Source organism: Labeo rohita, chromosome 25 (assembly GCF_022985175.1).
Source record: "Labeo rohita strain BAU-BD-2019 chromosome 25, IGBB_LRoh.1.0, whole genome shotgun sequence".
Taxonomy (NCBI): Eukaryota; Metazoa; Chordata; class Actinopteri; order Cypriniformes; family Cyprinidae; genus Labeo; species Labeo rohita.
Window position 1 is genome coordinate 21,427,441 of NC_066893.1, and position 23,717 is coordinate 21,451,157.

At 35.5% G+C, this 23,717-nt stretch overlaps 2 protein-coding genes across 2 annotated transcripts; both read right to left on the reverse strand.

Annotated features, from left to right (window-relative positions):
• Nucleotides 1–681: 681 nt before the first annotated feature.
• On the reverse strand, nucleotides 682–6,060 carry si:ch211-256a21.4 (uncharacterized). The gene is made up of 4 exons (XM_051099862.1): nucleotides 5,861–6,060; nucleotides 5,540–5,733; nucleotides 3,130–3,321; nucleotides 682–1,953 (listed from the first exon to the last, which is right to left on the reverse strand). The coding sequence occupies exons 2-4, from the start codon at nucleotides 5,727–5,729 to the stop codon at nucleotides 1,643–1,645; spliced, it is 693 nt and encodes a 230-aa protein (XP_050955819.1). The 5' UTR covers nucleotides 5,730–5,733; nucleotides 5,861–6,060; the 3' UTR covers nucleotides 682–1,642.
• A 1,638-nt stretch (nucleotides 6,061–7,698) lies between these two features.
• accs (1-aminocyclopropane-1-carboxylate synthase homolog (Arabidopsis)(non-functional)) lies at nucleotides 7,699–23,717 on the reverse strand. The gene is made up of 15 exons (XM_051099988.1): nucleotides 22,804–23,717; nucleotides 19,527–20,143; nucleotides 16,933–16,992; nucleotides 16,467–16,537; nucleotides 16,262–16,331; nucleotides 16,101–16,167; nucleotides 14,543–14,640; nucleotides 14,343–14,420; nucleotides 14,154–14,254; nucleotides 13,641–13,730; nucleotides 13,373–13,418; nucleotides 12,295–12,436; nucleotides 11,072–11,214; nucleotides 10,832–10,985; nucleotides 7,699–10,732 (listed from the first exon to the last, which is right to left on the reverse strand). The coding sequence occupies exons 1-15, from the start codon at nucleotides 23,408–23,410 to the stop codon at nucleotides 10,323–10,325; spliced, it is 2,754 nt and encodes a 917-aa protein (XP_050955945.1). The 5' UTR covers nucleotides 23,411–23,717; the 3' UTR covers nucleotides 7,699–10,322.

Here is a 23,717-nt window from a genome sequence, read left to right on the forward strand (position 1 = left end):
CAGACCAAAAAAAATATATATATATATGTATAAATATATATATATATACATATAGATAGATAGATAGATAGATAGATAGATAGATAGATATAGATAGATAGATAGATAGATAGATAGATATAAATTGTGTAATTGAAATAAAATAAAAATATTGGAATGGAAAACACTGACTGAAATCAAAAATAGAAATGTTGCCATGTCAAATAACTAAAACAAGTATTAAATAAATAAATAAATAGTATATTTCAGATATATATCGAATATTATATATTATTTAAATATTTAATAAAATGAAAAAACAACAAATTAAAGTACAATTAAAACAAAAAACTATATCCTCAGGTACTGTGATAGATTCATATATATAGACGTTGTCATGGCAAATAACTAAAAAAATAATTGAAACAAACTAAATAAATAAGTTTTATATATATCAAATATTTCTATCAAATATTTATTATATATTACATGTTTAATAAAATGAGAAAACAACAAAATTACTAAAAGGTAAACTAAAATTAAAATAAAAAGCGAAAAATAAATTTTAATAACCATTTCTTTATTTCTAATAATTTATTTAATAAAAACATTCATCTAATAGACAGATAGATAGACAGTGACTCAACTTTATATGAAAACCATTTCATTTATTGGCTACAAAAGTACAAAAAGTACAGTTAACATAACTTTAAAATTCAAATAAAAGACAGAACTTGATGCTCTTTATACTGTTGCCAGTAGAGAGCACTGTTTGCACATAAAGACAAAGACACACACAAAAAACAACAACTGTAGCACCATCTAATAGTGTTAGCAGTACAAAAGTGCTCTGTGACTATTTGAATCAGAATTGTCTGTAAAAATGGGAACAAGCAGAACAATCTGGAATGAAATGATCACCACTTTTGGCAGTGGGAATTAGGGGAAAAAACAAGTAGAGGTAATTTGAAAGCGTTTGTCCATACAAGAACAAATATGTTTTAAACAGTTTTTTTTTTATGTTTCAATAACATAATTTCAATAACAGCCAAATTTTATATTTAAATTTTTTGCTAAATATGGTGCTAATGATTGCATTAGAGGTGATTATAACAACAGTAGCATTACGTTGGCACTTTCCATTGCAATTATTAGTAAATTTATTATAGCTTTACCAATCGCATAGAAATTATTTAGTGTTTTTTTTCTGTTTCTAAAGATAACTGATGTTACGCTATCTGTGCTAAAGACGTAGTTGAACAATCCACAGCAGATTCGTGCCATGAAAATTACTTTACATTTACAGTTTATAACTTAGCATATTTAAAATGCATTTTCAAAAGCATTTAGGTTGACCTCCCTGAAAGTCACTGTATCCACAGTATATGTAACCCTATGGACAAACTGCCCATATGCAACTTGAAGATCCTTTCTGCTTTATGTTTCACACTTAGTGAACTCTCAAGTCCATTAACCACATTTTTGGGCATCCTCGTCCAAAAAAAGCTGTGAAACCACAGCACTTGTAACCTGAATATTCGTGTCCCACATTCGGACAGCAGTTACAGGTTTCTCATCCAGGTCCTTGACCCCTGTTGTGAGGCATATGCTCAGCTCATATGTTTGACTAGAAGACCAGCAAGATCAGAGTCCTTCCTCTCCTTCAAGGCACTGAAAAATACCTCTTGACATCCGGATGAGACTTATGCTGTAAACGATGGCAGCCCTCACTTAATGATCGCGCGTGCGCAACCTCAGGAGCCTTCCACCACATTTCGGCAGCCTTTTTTAACTCCGGCAGGATGTCGGGAACCACAAATTTCTCTGCCAGGAAGATCACAGGCAGCACGGCCAATAGCGAAGCCCAACCCACCACTCCCAGCCAATAGGACAGGCCGAGTCGACTGACGTCATCCCTGATCTCACCAATATGTCGATGGGTAAAAAGCACCCAGCTGAGAAAGAAGAAAAAACCTGTGGGGAAGCACAAAATAGAGAAGGTTAAAACATGTGTATCAGGGTCAAAAATGTATTTTTCCATTAAAGGGCAATATTTGCTCCCTGATTTTGATTTCAAGGGGCATTTTTTACATTTGTGAGGGTAGTTTTTATAATCACCTTATTACTATAATCACCATACTGTGTTGTCTTTACAGTCAAATACTTACATTTACCCAATTACTTCAATATTTGAAATTGTTGTCAATAACCCTTACAAAAACTAACCATGGTTTTATTATAGTAAAAGTGTAGTAACCATGTTTTTTTTTTTGTTGTTGTTTGTTTTTTGGGGTTTTTTTTTGGTGCATTGATTTACATTTGTATAACCATAGTTTTACTACAAATACCATAGTTAAACTATGGTTAGTGTAGCAAGACCATGGTTTATTTGTGGTTAACATGTTTTAACTATAGTAACTGTTTTTTTGGTTTTATTTGTAGTAAAACCATGGTTAATTTTCGTAAGGGAATATATCTAAATTATACACGTAAAAAATGGAGCTCACATGGCTGCAATATTATGACAAAAATCACTGTTGCAGATTATTGCTCTTTATATTGTAAGAACGCTTATTAATATCGATATAGAAAACAATATAAAACATTTTTGTTTCGTTTGGGCACGTCTGGCTTCACAGACAAACATGTCAGTCCATGTCAGTTTTTTTAGCCTAGTCTAGTACAAGTTGTGCAAAAACTCCCGTTATAATCACTGAGGCTACGAAATTAATATTTTATTTACATCGTACCTGCACCGTGTTTTTTATGAGGGAATTCGCGATCAACAACAGCTCCAACGTTTTAACGCTGACTAATCTAAGCGCCTCTGATTGGCTAATGCATTACTAAGTTTAACAGAAACGCGTTTGATTGGTTATAAGGTTAAACGCTGCAAAAAAACACCACGTAAAAGCAGTCTAATGCAGTGTGAGCGTATCTAAATGCTTTTTCATTCATTTTCACATTTGGTTTTAATCGCGACAGCCGTAATACATTGTTCAATTGTGCAGGGGCATTTTTTTGCCTTTGTCTTGAATATATAGGGTCTTTTAGTTCATTTTCGCGGCATTTTTGCCACAAGCCCTCGTTTATTTCCAACCTTGGTGTGCGTACTACTTAGTAAGGAAAGCTAAATAGCGAGGTACTGACCTGTAGGTACTAGTGTGAACAGCAGCAGGGTGGTCGGGTCAAGCGCCTGGCCTGCCATCAGCAACGAGCGAGTGTTCGAGTAGGAACGCACCGTTTGAGACGTCCAGCAGAGGGCGAACATGAGACACAGAAGTCCAGAGCTCACCGACATGAGGAAAGCCACCACTGCAAACACCTTTTCAGCCTCCAGAGCTGTTCAAAACAGACAGGTACAGAAACACTTTTAATACTGATAACTTACACTGAATGTGATACAGCATAACCTGCTCACTGGACACCATAAGTGAGGGGTCTGCCTTAAAATCGCTGTCCTATTGATCCTGTCAGACCCAAAATTGAGCTTAGTCTTGATTTAAAATTATACTGATATGATTCTTCACTAAAAACTAGTAATTCTACCATAAAATGAGACTTTTTTTCATTAACAATACTATCTATAAGAGAAAAACAACTTATTTATATATGTAAAATAGAAAAAACATGACATGACAAGGTGTTTTTTTCGGTTTCACAGAACAAAGAAATGCATACAAGTTTGGGATAACATGAGGGAACCACAACATTTGTGACCCTGGACCATAAAACAAGTCATTAGGGTCAATTTTTTTTTAAATTAAGATTTATACATCATCTGAAAGCTGAATAAATAAGCTGTTCACTGATATATGGTTTGTTAGGCCAGTACGTTGCTCAAAGTTTGTAGGCGGAATTTTATGAGATGTCCAGAAATGGAGAACAAGAATGAATAACATCACTAAAAAAAACAAAACAAAACAAAAAAACTATATATGTGGACCCTGAAGCATAAAACCAGTCATAAGGGTCAATTTTGTGAAATTAATATTTATAAAACATCTGAAAGCTGAATAAATAAGCTTTCCATTGATTCAATTGACAATATTTGGCCTATAACTATTTAAAAAATCTGAGGGTGCAAAAGAAATCAAAATATTGAGAAAATCACCTTTAAAGTTGTCCAAATTAAATTGTTAGCAATGCATATTACTAATCAAAAATTAAGTTTTGATATATTTACGGTAGTAAATGTACAAAATATCTTCATGGAACATGATCTTTACTTAATATCTTAAAGATTTTTGGTTATTGCTACAAATTTTATTCACGCACTTAAGAGGAAGGAAAAAATGCAAGATTTGCCTGAGATATAACTATTTGAAAACCTTGAATCTGAGGGTTGGAAAAAAATAAAAAAATAAAAATACTGAGAAAATCACCTTCAAAGTTGTCCAAATGAAGTTCTTAGCAATGTATATTACTTATAAAACATTACGTTTTAATATATTTACGTTTGGGAATTTACAAAATATCTTCATGGAACATGACCTTTACTTAATATTGTAATAATTTTTGGCATAAAAGAAAAACAATATTTTTGGCCTATATATCAAATACACCAATGCTACTTATGACTGGTTTTGTGGTTCAGGAGTCATATTTTGGGTGAACTATCCCTTTAAGAACGTCCAGCATAAAACCACGACATGAAATTTCAGTTTGAGTAATATTAAAGAACAACATGTCATCGTGAAACTATTTAAAACTGAACTGATCAGTCATTACTTCATCCTTCATTATTTATGTCATTTCTCATTTGTCTTGTTTTGAGGAAGAACTGCACTGAGGGGAAAAACCAGACAGGCTACGACTAATAAAACATGCGAGTAATGCAAGTCTAGCGTGTCATAGCCTGTCTTCTGCAGCCCACCGAAGCGTAGAAACCCCTCCAACACAAAACCATATAATTATGTTACGCCAACGTTGGAAATTCAGGAGACCTTCACAGCTTCCCTCTCATTTGGCTGCTCTGTGCTTCACAGCAGGTCAAAACCTGCAAAAATGCCACGAAATTGCTCTAAAGCTTTCAGTTCCCATCAGACCTTCTGGCTATATATTTTAATACTCCAAAAACAAAGCTATCAAAGGCCTGAATAGTGAAACACACAGCAGGAATGCGTTTAATTTGACTTTTTACTGGTTTTCAATTATGTATCTTTTATAGAGGCCACATGAATGCTAGTTTCTAAGATCCAAAGCAGTTATAAAATGAATGAGGGTCACACGTGGGCTGCTAAAATGTTGCTGTCGCCCACATGACAGGTCAAAACCGAATCGAATAGCTTTGGAGGCTTACGCATACTGTTTTGAGGGGGCACTAGAACTGGTCGTGATTCATTTCTTTCCCTAGGCAACATAAACATGTCCAAAAAACCATGTGAGGTGACCCAGTATTGTAGCATTGTATATATTACAATTTAAAATGACAAAACATGTAATGTAATATCTAACTATTACTCAGTTTTTTAACCGAACTGTTTGAAGGACACTTCTAAATCGCTTTAATTATCTTACATATGTATATTATAAAAGCACGCACACACATATCACACACCTTTAGCAATTTCTTCAGTGGTCCAGCTATTGTCCAAGTTGGTTTCATTCCCTGAGGTCCACAGACCCTGGTCATCCAGCCACTGAGGTGTCCAGATCGCATAGCTGATACACAAACACCCCATCAAGCCAAGACAAGATTCAATAAATCGAAAACGACTCCTTGAGTCAACCAGTTCTGGTCCTTGCATTGCTCTGAAGAGAAAAAGTGAAATGGTTAGACATAACATTGCGCAAACAAAGTTGACAAACTAGCTGGAAACTAAACTTAAAACATCACATTTGATAATTTATTCTGTAAACTGTTATTAGGGTTGCTTACCTTGAAGGGCTGAAGTCTTTAAAAAGTGTTTAAATGGCAGATTTAGTTCCACACGGGACTGTAACGGTGACTGATCACGTTCAAATATCAAATGAATCAGAGAGGCAGAAACAAGAGTGTTTTATATGACGATGTACAGACACGCGTTTCTCACTTCCCCCTCACAATGCTGCAATATGACACTGTAAAGATTTCCCTCTACCTACAGTGGAGACCCACTCGCAATGGAAACTCCCCCTCTCATAAACACACACATACACTGTGAGTGGTTAAATTCCCCCAGAAACCCTGCGAGTGTTTCAGTGACTCAATGTGGTTTGGAAAGTGAAACTGATATTTTATAAATCACTTTACTGTGCTCAAAGTTTGTAGGTGGAATTTTATCAGATGTCCAGAAATGGAGAACAAGAACGAATAACATCACTAAAAAAAAAAAACAAAACACAAAAACTATATATGTGGACCCTGAAGCATAAAACCAGTCATAAGGGTCAGTTTTGTGAAATTAATATTTATAAAACATCTGAAAGCTGAATAAATAAGCTTTCCATTGATTCAATTGACAATATTTGGCTTACAACTATTTAAAAAATCTGAGGGTGCAAAAGAAATCAAAATATTGAGAAAATCACCTTTAAAGTTGTCCAAATTAAATTGTTAGCAATGCATAGTACTAATCAAAAATTAAGTTTTGATATATTTACGGTAGTAAATGTACAAAATATCTTCATGGAACATGATCTTTACTTAATATCTTAAAGATTTTTGGTTATTGCTACAAATTTTATTCATGCACTTAAGAGGAAGGAAAAAATGCATTAAGAGCCGGGGAATGAAAACTTTTTGAATTTGAAGATAAGGGTAAATTTAACTTATTCTGTCTTCTGGGAAACATGTAAGTATCTTCTGTAGCCCAGTATTAAATGGGAAAAAAAGATATTTAGGCAAAATAAGAATCTCCACATCTTCATTCTGTTCAAAAGTACTTCACACCCTGGCTCTTAATGCATGGTTTTTCCTTCTGAAGCATCAGTGAGCGTTTGAACCTTCTGTAATAGTTGCATATGAGTCCCTCAGTTGTCCTCAGTGTAAAAAGATGGATCTCAAAATCATAGTCATTGTTGGAAAGGGTTTAAATACACAAAAATGCTGGAAAACCAAAGAATTTGTGGGACCTACAGGATTTTTCTGAAGAACAGCAGACAGTTTAACTGAACAACAAACAAGGGACTCATGATCAACTATCACTAAACAAAAAAACACAGCTGTGGATCATTCAGGTTACAACACAGTATTAAGAATCAAGTGTATGTAAACTTTTGAACAGAGTCATTTTTATAAATTCAACTATTATTTTCTCTTGTGGACTATATGCAAACATCTTTTTGTGAAATATCTTATTCAGGTCAGTACTAAATAAACAATAACATGCATTTTGTATGATCCCTCTTTTTTTGGTTAAACAGATTCTGAAAGGGGGATGTAAACTTTTGACCTCAACTGTATATTATATAAGTATATGCGCAAAATAATTTTATTTTTTTGGTACCGTTATTGTCATAGTAGTAAGCGACATTAGAGGCTGAAACACAGTAATCGTAGCAATACATTTCAAGGGTTGCTGTGTCGTCATGGCAGCAGCTAAACGGCACAGGAAAGAACCACTCTCTTTTCTCCAGCAAGGTGGGCTCACAGGAAACCCCTAAACATGGTTATTTCCTATTGCTCGCTTTCTGCCACAGACCTCAGATCAGTTTTGCTTTACTCTCACCAATACAAGCGAGACTGCGGCATCTGGTCTCAGGTCACTGAAAAGTAGTAACGTAACACAATGAAAATATAATTTAACATAAAACTTTTTAATTGACGATTGATTCATTCATTCAGTCAGGAGCCCTTACAACATTTAACACCAATGGAGATCTGAAACAAGGCATTTTCCTTGGAAGATGAAAACTTACAAGCAACCATGGTATCAAAAAAGGCATTTATGGAACAAATTCATGTTGCAAAGTGTCAAAAAGTAAAGAAACATCACATTTCATCTCGAAACTGATAGCCAAGTCAATAAAATGTTTTATTTCCCCCCAGCAGAATTTTAAAATGATTTAAAATCAATTTAGAAGGGTCATATCATACATTATTCTCCCCCTGAGGTTTACTTTATACAGTTAGCAATATTTTTTTGTGCAATAAAACAGTAATTTACAGAAAACAAAAGAAAAAAGTTTGCACTCTCTCCAAAACATTAAAATGTCTATCTGGTGCTTTGCATTTAAGACGATTATATAAAAATGAGCACCAGAACTTTGCATTTGCAGACTGGCTGTCAATAAATTTGTTTTTCAATAAAATTCTCTTTGCAAAGCCAAAACGGATTTCTGCCACTTAAACTGTTATGATCAGATTGAAATGATCAGGGATCTTCCTAAAAATGAACATCTTTCTATTGTTTCTAATAATCTGACCCTTTGGGTGGACGTGTAGAGTTGTAGGTGCTACACAAAGTTAGGAACACTGCCAAAAATGCTTCTTAATGAGTTTTTAATTAGTCTTTTTGGTAAAATATCTAAAAAGCCTTAAAACTAGATCAATTTACTGAAGATACAAACACTTTATAAGATGTGAAGTATCTTGAATAGCATTGTCTTGCTATACTATCAAATAAAATGCACTCATATTAAAAAAGAAGTTTACTTCCAGAACAAAAATGTACAGATAATTTACTCACCCCCTTGTCATCCAAGATGTTCGTCCTTCTTTCCTTAGTCGATAAGAAATTATGTTTCTTGAGGAAAACATTTCAGGATTTCTCTCCATATAGTGAACTTCAGTGGTGCCCCTCAAGTTTGAACTTCCAAAATGCAGCTTCAAAGGGCACCAAACGATCTCAGCCAAGGAAGAAGGGTCTTATCTAGTGAAACGATCGAAACAAATGGACAATTTATACACTTTTTAACCTCAAACGCTCATCTATTCTCTGTGACACGCATGAGTAGTCTGTGTAATCCGGGTCTATACAGTTAGGGTACACTGTAAAAAATAAAAAACACAATTTGTTGAGTCAGCTTAAAATGATTTGTTACCCTGCTGCCTTAAAATTTAAGTTCAGTCAACCAAAATAAGTTTAGTCAACTTGAAATGTTAAGTTGCACTAAGTAACAACTTAGATATTTGTGTTTGCTAAACTTAACAGATGGGTAAGTATCCTAGCTGCCTTAAAATTTTAAGTTGATCCAACTTAAATATCTAAGTTGTCACTTAGTATAATTTAATATTTCAATTTGAATAAACTTTTTTTGAGTTGACTGAACTTAAAATTTTAAGGCAGCCAAGTTACAAATTATTTTAAGTTGACTCAACAAATTGTTTTTTTACAGTGTAGGTCGAAAAACTCCCGTCTCGTTTTCTTCTTCAACGTCAAAATTGTCCTACATCGCTGTTTTACCTTTTTTTTGTACAGTGCATTTGATCTTCTTTGCATGTTCACTTTGTAAACATTGGGTCGGTACTTCCGCAGCGATGTAAGGCGATTTTGAAGCTGGGGAAGAAAATTAGATGGGAGTTTTTCGACATACCCTAACTGTATTGACCTGGAAAAAAAAAACAGTTCACGCAGACCTAGACAAGACGAGCGTTTGAGGTTAAAGAGTATATAAATTGTCAATTTGTTTCAAAAATGACCAATCCTTTTGCTAGAGAAGACTCTTTTTCTTTGGTTGGGATCGTTTAGAGCCATTTGAAGCTGCATTTAAACTGCATTTCGTAAGTTCAAACTTGGGGGCACCATTGAAGTCCAATATATGGAAATAATTCCTGAAATGTTTTCCTCAAGAAACATCATTTCTTATTGCCTAAAGAAAGACAGACACAAACATCTTGGATGACAAGGGGGTGAGTAAATTATCTGTAAATTTCTGTTCTGGAAGTGAACTTCTTGAAAAACATACATTATAAAGTACAGTTTCTGAAGTAAATTAATCTTGTTTCAAGGTTTTTTTTATTTTAAACATTTTCACTGAAAAGTCTAATTTAAAAATGTATTTTGAGAATAAAATAGGACAAAAATAGAATTTTTTGCAGCAAACAGCAATGAAAACCAAGGTTTAGGTACTGAAAGTTACAATATATTTCTATTATACAAAATTCAAGACCCTTTTTGAATAATTTCGAAGACAATAGATTGGATGCTTATGAATTTTTTGAGGGGCAGTCTCCAATTACTGCGACAGCCAGAGTAATAATTAAAGTACAAAAACATCCGACAATAACAACATTTTCATATAATGCTGTAGTGACTCTCCATAATTGTTTCAATGTCTAATTACAGGGATCGCTGCTGTGTTGTTTCTGCAACTACAGATTTGCCTCTAAACTGTACATAAGGTGAAAGTATCATTCATTAAAAAAGCATTCGTATTGACAGTTTTGTTGCACTAACTTGTTTCCACCAACTGTTCATCTATTTCCTGGCTTTATCTAGTAGGTCTGTGAAAACATCCAATTGTGTTGGGTCCTGTCCAGCTGCTAACTCGGGCTTGTGCTTCTCCAGCCAATCAGATGTGTGGATCTGCTGTCGCAGAGTACCAATCAGAGAGTCCAGACTCTCTGAGCGGATGTCGGATTGGCCGTTAATAACAGTAAAGTTCTCATCAGCCAATGAGACGGGTTCTGTCTTAATGTGGACAGTGTCAATTTTGGTTTGAACACTTGAAGTCTTGAGTGTTTGGTCTTTGCACTCATCTGTCGTCTTAGTGTCTTCCCTCCTCGCTGTCCTACGGCTCTCATCCTGTTCGTCGCTCGTCGTCCCCTGCGTCTCAAGCACTGAAGAGCCCTTAAGTTCTTCTAATGCGTTTCTAATCCTCTGCACACCTGGAAAACAAGGATGTTAAAGGTATAAATGCCAATCACATCTTATACAGACTGTATAGGAGACAGGAACTGAAATGGAAATGAGAGGGATTGACAGACCTAGTTGTAATTTATGCAGCTGATCAGTGAAGATGATTCTGAACCAGCCTGGAGACACGCAGCTGAAGGCCTGACCGCAGCTCAGCAGGACCTTGTGCTTGAGGAAACACCTCCACAGAGACAGCTCCTCAGCAAATGTCTTCTCTTTCAGATACTATTCAAACACCAAAACATCAGAAACAGGCTGAACTTGACAGATTTAAAGGTTTGGATGCAGAAATCTGATCTGAAGGTGCTCACCTTGCTCAAGTCCGCCCAGATGAAGAAACCCGCGCCCCTGTGCAAGAAAGGTATGTCTAGTTTCTTCAGCTCTTCTGTCATGAAGCTGTGAGCTTCTCGTAGCCTACGTCTGTTCTCCGGGAGGAACTCATTATTCAGCCAGTCTGGAAAAAACAAGAAATCTCCCTCAGCCATGTGCTGTTGTGAACGAATCCTTCTTGTCAATGAATTTCCTGAAAATTCACTCATGCCCATGTCATCCAAGATGTTCCTGTCTTTCTTTCTTCAGTCGAAAATAAATTAAGGTTTTTGAGGAAAACATTCCAGGATTTTTCTCCATATAGTGTACTTTAATGGGGATGAGTGGGTTAAAGGTCCAAATTGCAGTTTCAATGCAGCTTCAAAGGGCTCTACACAATCCCAGCTGAGGAATAAGTATCTTATTTAGCAACAAGATTAGTCTTTTTTTTTTTTTAAATAGGTGCTGTCTTTATAAATAAACTGCAAATTTGAGTTTTAAACTACTATGTTCTCACCTGAAATACTCTTAAAAGTAATATTTTGAAAATTATGTGAATAAATGGTGATTGAAAATTTAATACAATACTGCATGAAATCAACCGATAAGCATGTTCAGCGCCTAAGTCCCACCCCCCGAAAGTTCCGAACCTTTAAAAAAAAATAGAACCTTGCGAGCAGGGACTTTCTGAGGGGCACATTTAGTTAAAAAGTATATAAATTTGTGGTTAAAAAATTAGGTTAAAAAGTGTATAAATTTTTTGTTTTTTTGGAAGATGACTGATCGTTTCACTAGATAAGACCTTTATTCCTTAGCTGGGATCGTGTGGAGCCCTTTGAAGCTGCACTGAAACTGCAATTTGGACCTTCAACCATTCAGTGGATCCCCACTGAAGTCCACTATATGGAGAAAAATCTTGGAATGTTTTCCTCAAAAATCTGTTTGACTGAAGAAAGAAAGACATGGGCATCTTGGATGACCGTTTCAAAACTGGCGCCAAAATGCTGTTATTGTTTAAACGAATGGCAAAAAGCATAAAATGTTCATTTTTAGTTGAAAAAGTCAACAAAGGCAAGAAAAACCGGAACATTAAACCATCCTTTTGACAGTATGATTTTGGACACACCAAGACTAATCTTGCAGGGTGAAATGTATGGGAATTGTTAATCAGCCATGGCATAAAAAACAGCCAAAATGTTGACAAAGCCAGAAAGAGAATGCATACCTCTGTCTCTGATAAGCTGGGCCATCTGGTACTGTGTGGGTCCTGGGACTCCGTGGAGGAAGCCAAGCTGATCCAGGGCCTGAACCAATTCTCTATTCGCCGAGTAGACCATGCCAACTCGCATGCCTGACATAGCAAAGTCCTATACGTGTAAACAACAAGATTTGAATGCAATAAACCAATGCCAAGAATATGAGAAAATGCATTAAAGACAGTTAAAGGAGAAGTCCACTTCCAGAGCAACAATTTACAAATATTGTACTCACACCCGTGTCATCCAGGATTTTCATGTCCTTCTTTCTTCAGTCATAAAGAAATTTTGTTTTTTGAGGAAAACATTTCAGGATTTTTTCATATAATGGACTGCTATGGTGCCCCGATTTTGAACTTCCAAAATGCAGTTTAAATATGGCTTCAAATGGTCCCAAATGTGGTTGTAAGTGATCCCAGCCGAGGAAGAACAATCGGTTATTTTCATAAATATAATACAATTTATATACTTTTAAATGTCAAACGCTCGTCTGGTCTTACTCTACCTGAACTCTGTGTATTCTAGCTCAAGACAGTTAGGTTATGTCGAAAAACTCACACCGTATTTTATCCCTCAATTTCAAAATTGTCCGATATCACTGTTTTAACTTTTTTGTTAAGGGTGTTTGATCTTCTTTGCATGTTCACTTTGCAAAAACTGGGTCGGTGCTTCTGCAGGGATGTAGGATGATTTTGATATCATTTTTAAAAATACGGTCAGTTTTTTTCAACATACCCTAACTGTCTTGAGCTAGAATACACAGAGTTCAGGTAGAGTAAGACAAATGATCGTTTTGCTAGATAAGACCCCTCTTCCTCGGCTGGGATTGTTTGAAGCCGCATTTAAACTGCATTTTGGAAGTTCAAAATCGGGGCACCTTATCATGCCATTATATGGAGAAAATTCCTGAAAAGTTTTCCTCAAAAATCACAAATTCTTTACGACTGAAGAAAGAAAGACATAAACATCTTGGATGACAAGGTGGTGAGTAAATTATCTGTAAACTGTTGTTCTGAAAGTGAACTTCTCCTTTAAAATGTGATATACCTTACTGAAGCCCCACATAACGTGGGTCCTCTGTGGATCTGGCAACCTGTGGAAACATTTGAAACAAGGAAAATAACACTAAAAATTGTGCCAAATAATTTAAGGAGTCTGACAAGAATTCATTAAACACAAGATTCAGTTTTCCCCAACACCTAATGAAGTATGTTTCAAATGCAGCTCAGGGCATATTAGTTCATTAAGCAGAAAACTATGTAAATTAGAATAAAAAGCACAGAAATAGGAAAGAGATTATATACACGTCTCTCACCCATCCAAGCTGAGAACACTGCGAAATGTGTCCGTCTCGTTGAACACAGACAGCATGTAAATCTCATCCACGATCACATGAAGCTCGTGCCTGGAGCGAATGAGAGAAAAAGAATGAATAAATTAGTGCCGCTGAAGGCCGAAATTAAAATTCAAATGACATTCGTGAACACAAACGTAATTTCTCACCAATAACGTGCAACTTAATGAAGCATGTGAAAACATTTGGAAAACAAACTGCGATCACAGACCCATAAGTTAGGCAAACCAAAAAGTTTTCATTATTTACTCATCCTCACACTGTTCTAAAACTTCAAAGAAGAACAAACAGTGTGGCAAACTGTGAAATTTGATACTTTAATTGTAACCCTTGTCATTTTCAATTTTGTAATAACTATCCGTTAATATTTCTGTATTGACAAAATGCCACTGCTATATATCAGATATCAAAGATCTGAATCTGAATGAAAGAATGGCTTTGGATCAGTGATTGTGAGAAACAGTTTGAACTCACATTTTGGCAAACTGCAGAAAGCTGATCATCTCTTCAGACGAGTATACTTCTCCCAGTGGATTGTGGGGGTTTAACAGGATAAGGGCTTTGATGTTCAATCCCTATATAAAGAAAGTACAATTTTAAAAGATTTATACATTGTGAGTTTCAAGCGTACATATACACTGTATGTTTAATTTACAAAATAACCTCTTTCTTGGCTTCTTTAAGGGAGTTTTCCAGTTTCTCAAAAGTTAGCTGGAACGGTCTGACATCACTTCCTGTGGGCTGTACCAACACATGAAAAACAAATAGAAATATACACATAAACAAAAATAAAACAGCAGAAAACCACTTTAACATGTCAGTGTTACATTATGAAATATTACGAGTGGACTTTCGCTAACCACCTCACTATAAAGTGGCACGTGATGTAGTTTGACACTGCTGTACAAGCCCACGTCCTCTGTTATTGCACCATAGAAGGGCGACGGGATGAGAATGGCATCTGTAAACACAAACAATATTGAGTAACATTTCAGACACTTACGGTTTAATTTTGCACCACTGTAAAAAACAGTTTGATTGTATAGTTTAAAAAAATTACCCATTTTCTCAGTTCATTAAAAGGCTGTAATTACTGTAGAAATGGTTTATTATCCATATTCAAGGCTTTTGGTAAATTTTGAAACTGAGGGGAATTAACATGATATTTGGCAAGCTGTCACTGCTGTTGGTCTATGCTTAATTTATAAGCCTGCCCAATATTTGCTACCATTTATATGTTTGGGGTCAGTAATAATTTTTATTTTTCGAAGAAATTAATACTTTTATTCAACAAGATGGCACAGAACATTTCAATTTCAAATAAATTCTGAACTTTTTATTTATCAAACAATCCTGACAAAGCACCATCAGGGAGAAAAAAAAGATTGTAAATTTTTTTTAAAAATAAGTCTGTTATCCTTCCATTTATTTGATTAAAAACACAGAAAAAAAGTAATATATACTGAAATATTTTTGCAATTTAAAAAACAATTTTCTCTTTTAATATATTTAAAAATATAATTTATTTCTGAATTTTCATCAGCCAGTAATCCAGTAATTTTAATATGGTGATTTATTGTCAATTTTGGATACAGTTGAGCTGCTTAATATTTTTTTGTAACATGTAATTTTTTTTTTATTCTTTAATAAATAAAATGTTAAAAAAGGAACAGCATTTATTCAAAATAGAAATCTTTTCTAACAGTGTTAGTCTTTACTATAACTTTGTATAAATTTAACACATCCTTGCTGAATAAAAGTATTAAATTCTTTTAAAGAAATAAAGAAAGATTTCTATTTTAAATAAATGCTGTTCTTTTTAATGTTTTATTCATCAGAGAATCCTGAAAAAAATATTGCAGATTCCCCAAAAAATATTAAGCAGCACAACTCTTTCCAATGCTGATAATAAATCAGCATATTAGAATGATTTCTGAAGGATCATGTGACACTGAAGACTGGATGAATGATGTTGAAAATTTAGCTTTGCATCACAGGAATAAATTCTATTTTAAACTATATTAAAATAGAAAACCACTATTGCAAATTGCAATAATATTACTGTTTTTTCTGCATTTTTAATCAAATAAATGCATTTTTTTAAAAAAGAACAACTGTTTTCAACATTGGTAATAAATAAATGTTTCTTCAGCAGAAAATCAGCATGTTAGAATGATTTCTGATGGATCATGTGACACTGTAGACTGGAGTAATGATACTGAAAATTCAGCTTTACATCACAGGAATAAATTACATCTTAAAAATATGAAAAATGGAAAACAGTTGTTTTAAATTGTAATATTATTTCACATTATTATCAAATAAATGCAGCCTTGGTGAGAATATGGAAAAAATCTTACAACCACAACACAACTAGACATGAGGCTAGTCACAATTTGTGATGACCAGATGGTTTAATACCTTCTGGGTCACAGAGCGTAGCTGCCAAAGCCGAGAACAGAGACCCACAACCGTTCATGACAACAACCTGTGAAAGAACCGGAGAAAATTAGCATGTGGTCTGGATTTCCCTTTCAACAGAAATAACGCCATACAATAATTTAAAGCAGAAGAACATTCACATTCTCAGGTTTTAGAGGTTTGGGAGAGCGGCAATAGTCTGACAGGAACTTAGCAACTTCCTCTCGAAGGCTTTGGGGAAAAGAAAAAGACATAAATATCAATACTGCGAAGCGAAAGCTGAGCATGGGATTTTACACAAACGAGAATCAAGTTAATTATAGATTTTTCAGAAAAACAGAATTTAAATGGAAAATGGTGGCTTACAAACTGTGGCCTTTCCAATTGGGGTACTGTAAGAAAGAAGGTTCAATGTGAAGCATATCGGGTCGCATCAGCTGTTGGAGAAACCAAGAATAATAACCAGAATCAATGACATTCTCTATATTTCTGTGCATGTAAAAGTCATTCTTGTTGTAATAACATGTTTTGCCTGTGCAAAACATGATAGGGTGTTGCAGATGGTTGCTAAGACATTGGTATGCGGTTGCTAAGGTGTTCTGAATGGCATTTAGCTTGTTTTTATTCAGTCGCTAGGGTTTTTTGGGTGGTTGCTCACTGGCCAAAAGAGCACATTCCCCAAGACTCCAATGATAGAGTGATATATACACAGCACTTTGTGTAATTTTAATGGGATTTTTTTCCCATTTTATTGCCGGCCAGGCGAAAATCATCGCTTAATGAAAAAGGATCTTCTGTAATGAATGCTAAACAAGTAAATTGCATCTCTCACCCTGTTCTGCAGGAGGTCGAAGCACAGCTTGTTTTCACTGGTTCCTAAGTTTATAATGCCCTGGAATAAATAACATTAAAAACCACAGCAAATTACTACACAGCAGAAGCCTGATAAACACTGAAAGTGTATTAACATGAGAAAGCTACACAGATTTGTATACGAAGTCCCAAGAGATTTGTGGCCTCTGAACTAACCACAGAAGTGCCTTTAAAAACCAAGGCTTGGTTTATGCAAGCCCAGATAGCACATGTACATCTACAAGATGTCTGTTAAAGATTACTTGATCTGGAAAGCATCTGCGGTGTACAAACATCTGACAGACATCTGTAAGATGTCAGTTTTACATACATTCTAAATCATAAACATCTTAAAGACATCTAATAGACATCTATTTGACATCTGATAGGAAACATCCTATAGACATTGCAGACGAGCAAACACTAAAAAAAAAAAAAAAAAAAAAAAAAGTCTTCCAGATGTAAATACATATATCAAATAGACGTTTCCGTGATGTATGTGTGCTATCAGTGAGGTGTACCCAGATAGCACACCTACGTCTGAGAGATGTCTGCTAAAGATCACTTGATCTGGAAAGCATCTGCAGTGTACAAACATCTGACAGACATCTGTAAGATGTCAGTTTTACATACATTCTAAATCATAAACATTTAAAGACATCTAATAAACGTCTATTTGACATCTGATTGGAAACATCCTATAGATGTATTGTAGATGAGCAAACACTCTAAAAAAAAAAAAAAAAAAAAAAAAAAGTCTTCCAGATTTAAATGCAGACGTCAAATAGACGTCTCTGTGATGTATGTGTGCTATCAGGGAGGTCTACCCAGATAGCACATGTACGTCTGAGAGATGTCTGTTAAAGATCACTTGATCTGGAAAGCATCTGCTGTGTACAAACATCTGACAGACGTCTGTAAGATGTCAGTTTTACAAACATTCTAAATCATAAATATCTTAAATACATCTAATAGATGTCTATTTGACAGGATAGGAAATGTCCAATGAATGTATTGCAGATGAGCAAACACTCTAAAAAATACGTCTTCCAGATGTAAATGCAGACGTCAAATAGACGTCTCCGTGATATATGTGTGCTATCAGGGAAGTCTACCCAGATAGCACACGTACATCTGCAAGATGTCTGTTAAAGATCACAGAAATGAGTACAGAGAATGAACTAAGCAAGCAACTGTAGATAGGTAATATAATTCGACAAATTGTCTCTTTTTAGAGATCGCATTAATCTTGATTTAAACTGGAATATTGTTTTAGAAATGACTAATTAAAATGATTTAATAAGGAACATGAATTTGTCACACTGCGAGATGATTTAAAATGAACTAATTAAAGAAAAGAGATTATTAAAATTGTACAAAAAGGCCAGGCACAGGGAAGTTACACTTTACTTGAAAATTAAATATTCTCACAAATTAATTTTAACTGGGGGGGGTCTAGTCAGTCATTTGTTCATTTCTCCATGAAACATGTGGGATACCTTTGTACTTTTTTTTCTATGTTTTTGAAAGAAGTCTATCATGCTCACAGAGGCTATATTTATTTGCTCAGAAATACAGTTTTTTATTTGAATATATTTTAAAATGTAATTTATTCCTGTGATGCAAAGCTAAATTTTTAGCATCATTACTTCAGTCTTCAGTGTCACATGATCCTTCAGAAATCATTCTAATATGCTGATTTGGGGCTCAAGAAACATTTGTGTTGTTGAAAACAGTTGTTAGTTAATATTTTTGGTGAAAACTCTAATGTATTTTTTGATTTAATATTCTTTGATGAATAGAATACCCAAAAAGAGCAGCACATATTTAAAATGCATTTTTTTAGAACAATTGAAATGTCTTCGGTGCCAATCAATTTAAAGTGTCCTTGATGGATTAAATTATTACTTATTATAGTGAATGTATATACAGGTATAATTTATCACTTATTTTTCTGTATCCTGATAAAAGTACACTATGTTTCATGCAGAAATGAACAAATAATTGCAAATGATTTTTAGAATTTTTAAGGACGTCTCTTCTGCTCACCAAGCCTGCATTTATTTGATCCAAAGTACAGCAAAAACAGGACAGTTTTGAAATATTTTTACTATTTAAAATAACTATTTTTTGTTTAAATATATTTCAGAATGTAATTTATTCCTGTGATTTCAACGATGAATTTTTAGCATCATTACTCCAGTCACATGATCCTTCAGAAATCGTTCTAATATTCTGATTTGCTGCTCAAAAAACAGCTTTTTTCAATTTTTTGATGAATAAAAAGTTCAGAAGAACAGCATTCATCATCACTTTTGATCAAGTTAAAGCATCCTCGCTGAAAATGTAACTTTGATCACAGGTATAAACTACATTTTAAAATGTATTCAAATGGAAAAAGAGTTATTTTAAATAGTAAAAATATTTAAAAATTTTACTGTTTTTGCTGTACTTTGGATCAAAATATGCAGTCTTGGTGAGCAAAAGAGACTTCTTTAAAAGACATTAAAAATCTTTACAATTTAGAATTTTAATAAACAATAATAAAGCAGTACTATCTGCAGGAAGACTAACATGATGGTTTGAATTCTCATCGTGCTTGTTGGTGTGATACTGATTGTAGCCTTCCTGCAGGATTCCCTGGTGCAGCCGCATGCTGTTGCCACGCCGAGACAGATACGGGCTGTACTGGGCCGTCTGATCAACCCAAGGCATGCTGGGTACAGCTTTGGCACTGTTAGGTAACAAAGAGGGAAACAAGTTTTGTGACGTGCTGGGCACCGGGATCGTTTCCCTGCTGGTGGACGCGCTCTGGTCTTCCGTCCCACGTGATGTACTCAGGACTCTGGTTAACATGGACATTAGACGAAACTCATGGTCTCTCTCTTGCTTCGCTCGCCTCTCCTCCTGCTGCTCCCGCCGCTCCTCGGCCCGTGCCTCCTGCCGCATCCGGGCCTCCTCCAGAGCCAGGAAACGCTCTTCTGCTGTCTGTTGCCAGCTTAGATATCCAGCCAGAGCGTTCGATAACACCCCATCGCCCCCACGTCCCACTCGGCGACGCTTCCTCTGATGGAATGATCCGGAACCCCCTTCTTGGTCGCCATGGCTACCTCCGTCTCTCATCGCCATGGGAGCCGTTGCCGGGGATACACCCGCGCCGGAGGAGCCAGTCATGTTCTGGTCGCTGCAATCTGTGGTGTGATATCATCAAAAATGAAACATTAAAGCAGTCAATCAGAGAAAAAAAAGACCAAATAAAAAGTAATTAAAAATTAACTAAACAATTATCTCAAAAATGTATTAAAGCGACAGCTGGTGTGATAACATGCCAGTGCTGTAACGAACATCTGCGATGCTGAACATAAGCCACTGGATGGCAAATCACTGCCAACAACAGAGACACAACAATGGGCTTGGCATAAATAGTGCAGTAATGCCCAGACCATCTAAATAAATATGGATAATATCAGCTGAAACTGGTATGTCAGGCTCATAGTTCAACTTAAAGAGACAGTTCACCCAAAAATGAAAATTCTGTTATTAATTATTCACCTTCATGTCATTCCAAACCTGTAAGACCTTCATTCATATTTGGAACACAAATTAAGATTTTTGATAAAATCTGAGCGCTTTCTGACATAAACAGCAAAACAACTGACATGTTCAAGGCCCCGAAAGGTACTAAGTACATCATTAAAATAGAAATTGTTGAATAAAGTCGTTATTTTTGTTTTCTTGGTGCACAAAAATATTCTCGTAGCTTTATAAAATTAAGGTTGAACCACTGATGTCACATGGACTATTTTAATGATGTCCTTACTACCTTTCTGGCCTTGAATGTGGTAGTTGTGTTGCTGTTAATGCAGGGTCAGAAAGCTCTTTGATTTCATCAAAAATATCTTAATTTGTGTTCCTAAGATGAACGAAGGTCTTACGGGTTTGGAACGATGTGAGGGCGAGTAATTATTTAAGACGGCATTTTAATTTTTTGCTGAACTATTTCTTTAATCTTGATTTATACATCTATGCAATGCTATTTTTTGCACACTGTTGCAATGAAACGATCATAAAGAGTTCCTGAAGGTCAACTGGTAGAGAAAGGTCATTATTTCATGCACATACTAATGAAATGCACAAAAAAATATATAATTATAAACATGCCAGCCAAATGCATAAATGTATAAAATATACACTACAGTTAAAAGGTTTGTGGACAATAAGACAATATTTTGTTTTTTAAGGAAACTGATACTTCTATTGAGCAAGAATGCATAGTCTTAAAAGTATTTTTTATTTATTTATTTGTTTTATTTTTTTTTTTTTCAGAAGTCTTGCATTTCAAATAAATGCTTTTAGCAGCAACAAATCAGCATATTAGAATGATTTCATGTGACACTGAAGACTGGAGTAATGATGCTGAAAATTAAGTTTTCCATCACAGGAAAAAAATACACTTTTAAATTTACAATAATATGGAAAAGTTATTATAAACTGTAATAATATTGCTGATTTGAAGGTAGTTTTGATAAAATAAATGCATCCTTGGAGAAATTGTATGGCTTCAAATACATGACCAAAGTAACATTTTCTAACTGGCTAACACAGGTGATGATGTGTCAAATTATTAATGGTCAAAACTGCAAAAATAACCTGTGATAACCATTAGTTAGAATGAGTTAAATATTTCTAACCAGTTTGTAATGTATAATATTACACTGCATGGCGTAATCTAAAAAAAAAAGTGTGTTTATGAAATTACATCTGTCACTAATAACTGTATAATTTCCAGATGTTATTGCAAATTAAAAACACTAGAATGTTTCTGTTCATGTAAAGAAAACTTACAGCAATAACTTACCCAAAAATCAAAATTCTGTCATAAACTTCATCACCATCATGTTGCTCCAAACCCGTAAGCCCTTCGCCCATCTTCAGAACACAAATTAAGATATTTCTGATGAAATCCGAGACATTTCTGACCCTGCATAGAAAGCAACACAATTACCACATTCAAGGCCCAAAAAGGTAGCAAGGACATCATTAAAATAGTCCATGTGACATCAGTGATTCAACCGTAATGTTATAAAGCTATGAGAATACTTTTATGCATTGTGACACTGTCATGAACGTGCGTTGAAGACTGAGACGGAAGAGCAGAAATTATTTTTATTAGTTTGTATTTTTGTTTTTTTCTTTGTGCACAAAAAGTATTCAACTGTATACAATATTTATTAATCTTCGTTGACATTGCAACATTTTTTTTGCATTACTATCATGAACATGCATCGAATACTGACACGGAAGAGAAGAAATTGTAGAATAAAGTCATTATTTTAGTTTTCTTTGTGCACAAAAAGCATTCTTGTAGCCTAATAAAATTACGGTTGAACCCCTGATGTCACATGGACTATTTTATCGATGTCCTTACTACCTTTCTGGGCCTTGAACATGTCAGTTGTGTTGCTGTCTACGCAGGGTCAGAAAGCTCTTGAATTTCATTAAAAATATCTTAATTTGTGTTCCGAAGATGAACAAGGTCTTACAGGTTTGTAAGGGTGAGACATGAGGGTGAATAAATTAATTTTTGGGTCAACTATCCCTTTAAATGACAAAAAAATGAAAATCCTTTGAATATCCTTTTGGCACATATAAAAAAAAATGTTATTTTAATACAGTTGTGGTGTGACCAGTGAAAATATCTGCAACAAGTGCCTGTATAGTAGAATATGTGTGTATATTATGCAGATGATGTTTTCAGGTTAATTCAGTTGCACTGTAATTACTTATGAATCAGTATTTTACATATCCATAACTGTTTATCCATTCATCCATCCAACAACAGACTGTTTACCTGATGGGGAACAGATGACATGTGTGTTTCCCTGCTCTCCGTCCATCTCAGTGTTCTCCTCTGTGTTTGGCCCCGTATGTTTATGTTCAGCAGCGCCGGCTTCATCATCCTCATCAACAGGTCCGAACTCATAGAGCATCTCAGGCGGGCCGGCCGCTTCGTCATCAGAGCTCATCACCTCCGTCTTGATCTCCAGCATTTCACCTGCTCTGGGCGGGTGACCCGGCGCCTCTGACCCCTGCAGTCCGGGTACCGGAGTCGTCACCGTGCCGCCCCATAAAGGCAAAGTGGAACCGGAGGTTGCCGCGGATCGGTTGCTCTGCGCCCTTTCCATCAGCTCGTAATACCTCGCCGATCTCAAAGTCTTCTGCTTGTACTCCAGCTTCAACTTTTTGATTTTCTCCCTGCATTGATCCCCGGTGCGATTGATGCCCTTCTGCCGCAGGGTGCTGGCGATTCGGTTGAACACATGCTGGTTTCTGAGGCAGGTCACTAGCTCGGTTTGGACCGGCACGTCCGACCAGATCTGCAGCAGCTCCAGCACCTCTGGTTCGGACCAGTTGCTGCCGCGTTCATACTTTTTACCGTAGACGTGAATCAGATGCATTGCAGCACTACAGATAAAGCCACAGTGTTATATTTATAGACTGCTGCAAGTATGTTCACGCATTGGTATGGCACCGCGTTTATATGACTAAAAGCAAATGCATTCAAATATTAAAAGTCCAACGTGTGAGTTACTGTAATCAATCATTTACAACGAGCGCTGGTACTTTACCCGGACCGGAACCAGATTCCTTTACTTTCTAATAACAATCTCGATCATGCATTTTCAGCCCGATGCTTTTGTTCTTTATTCAAACAAGTCCTGATGCATCCGGGTTCACGGCACATGCGTGCTGCCCTTATTCCGG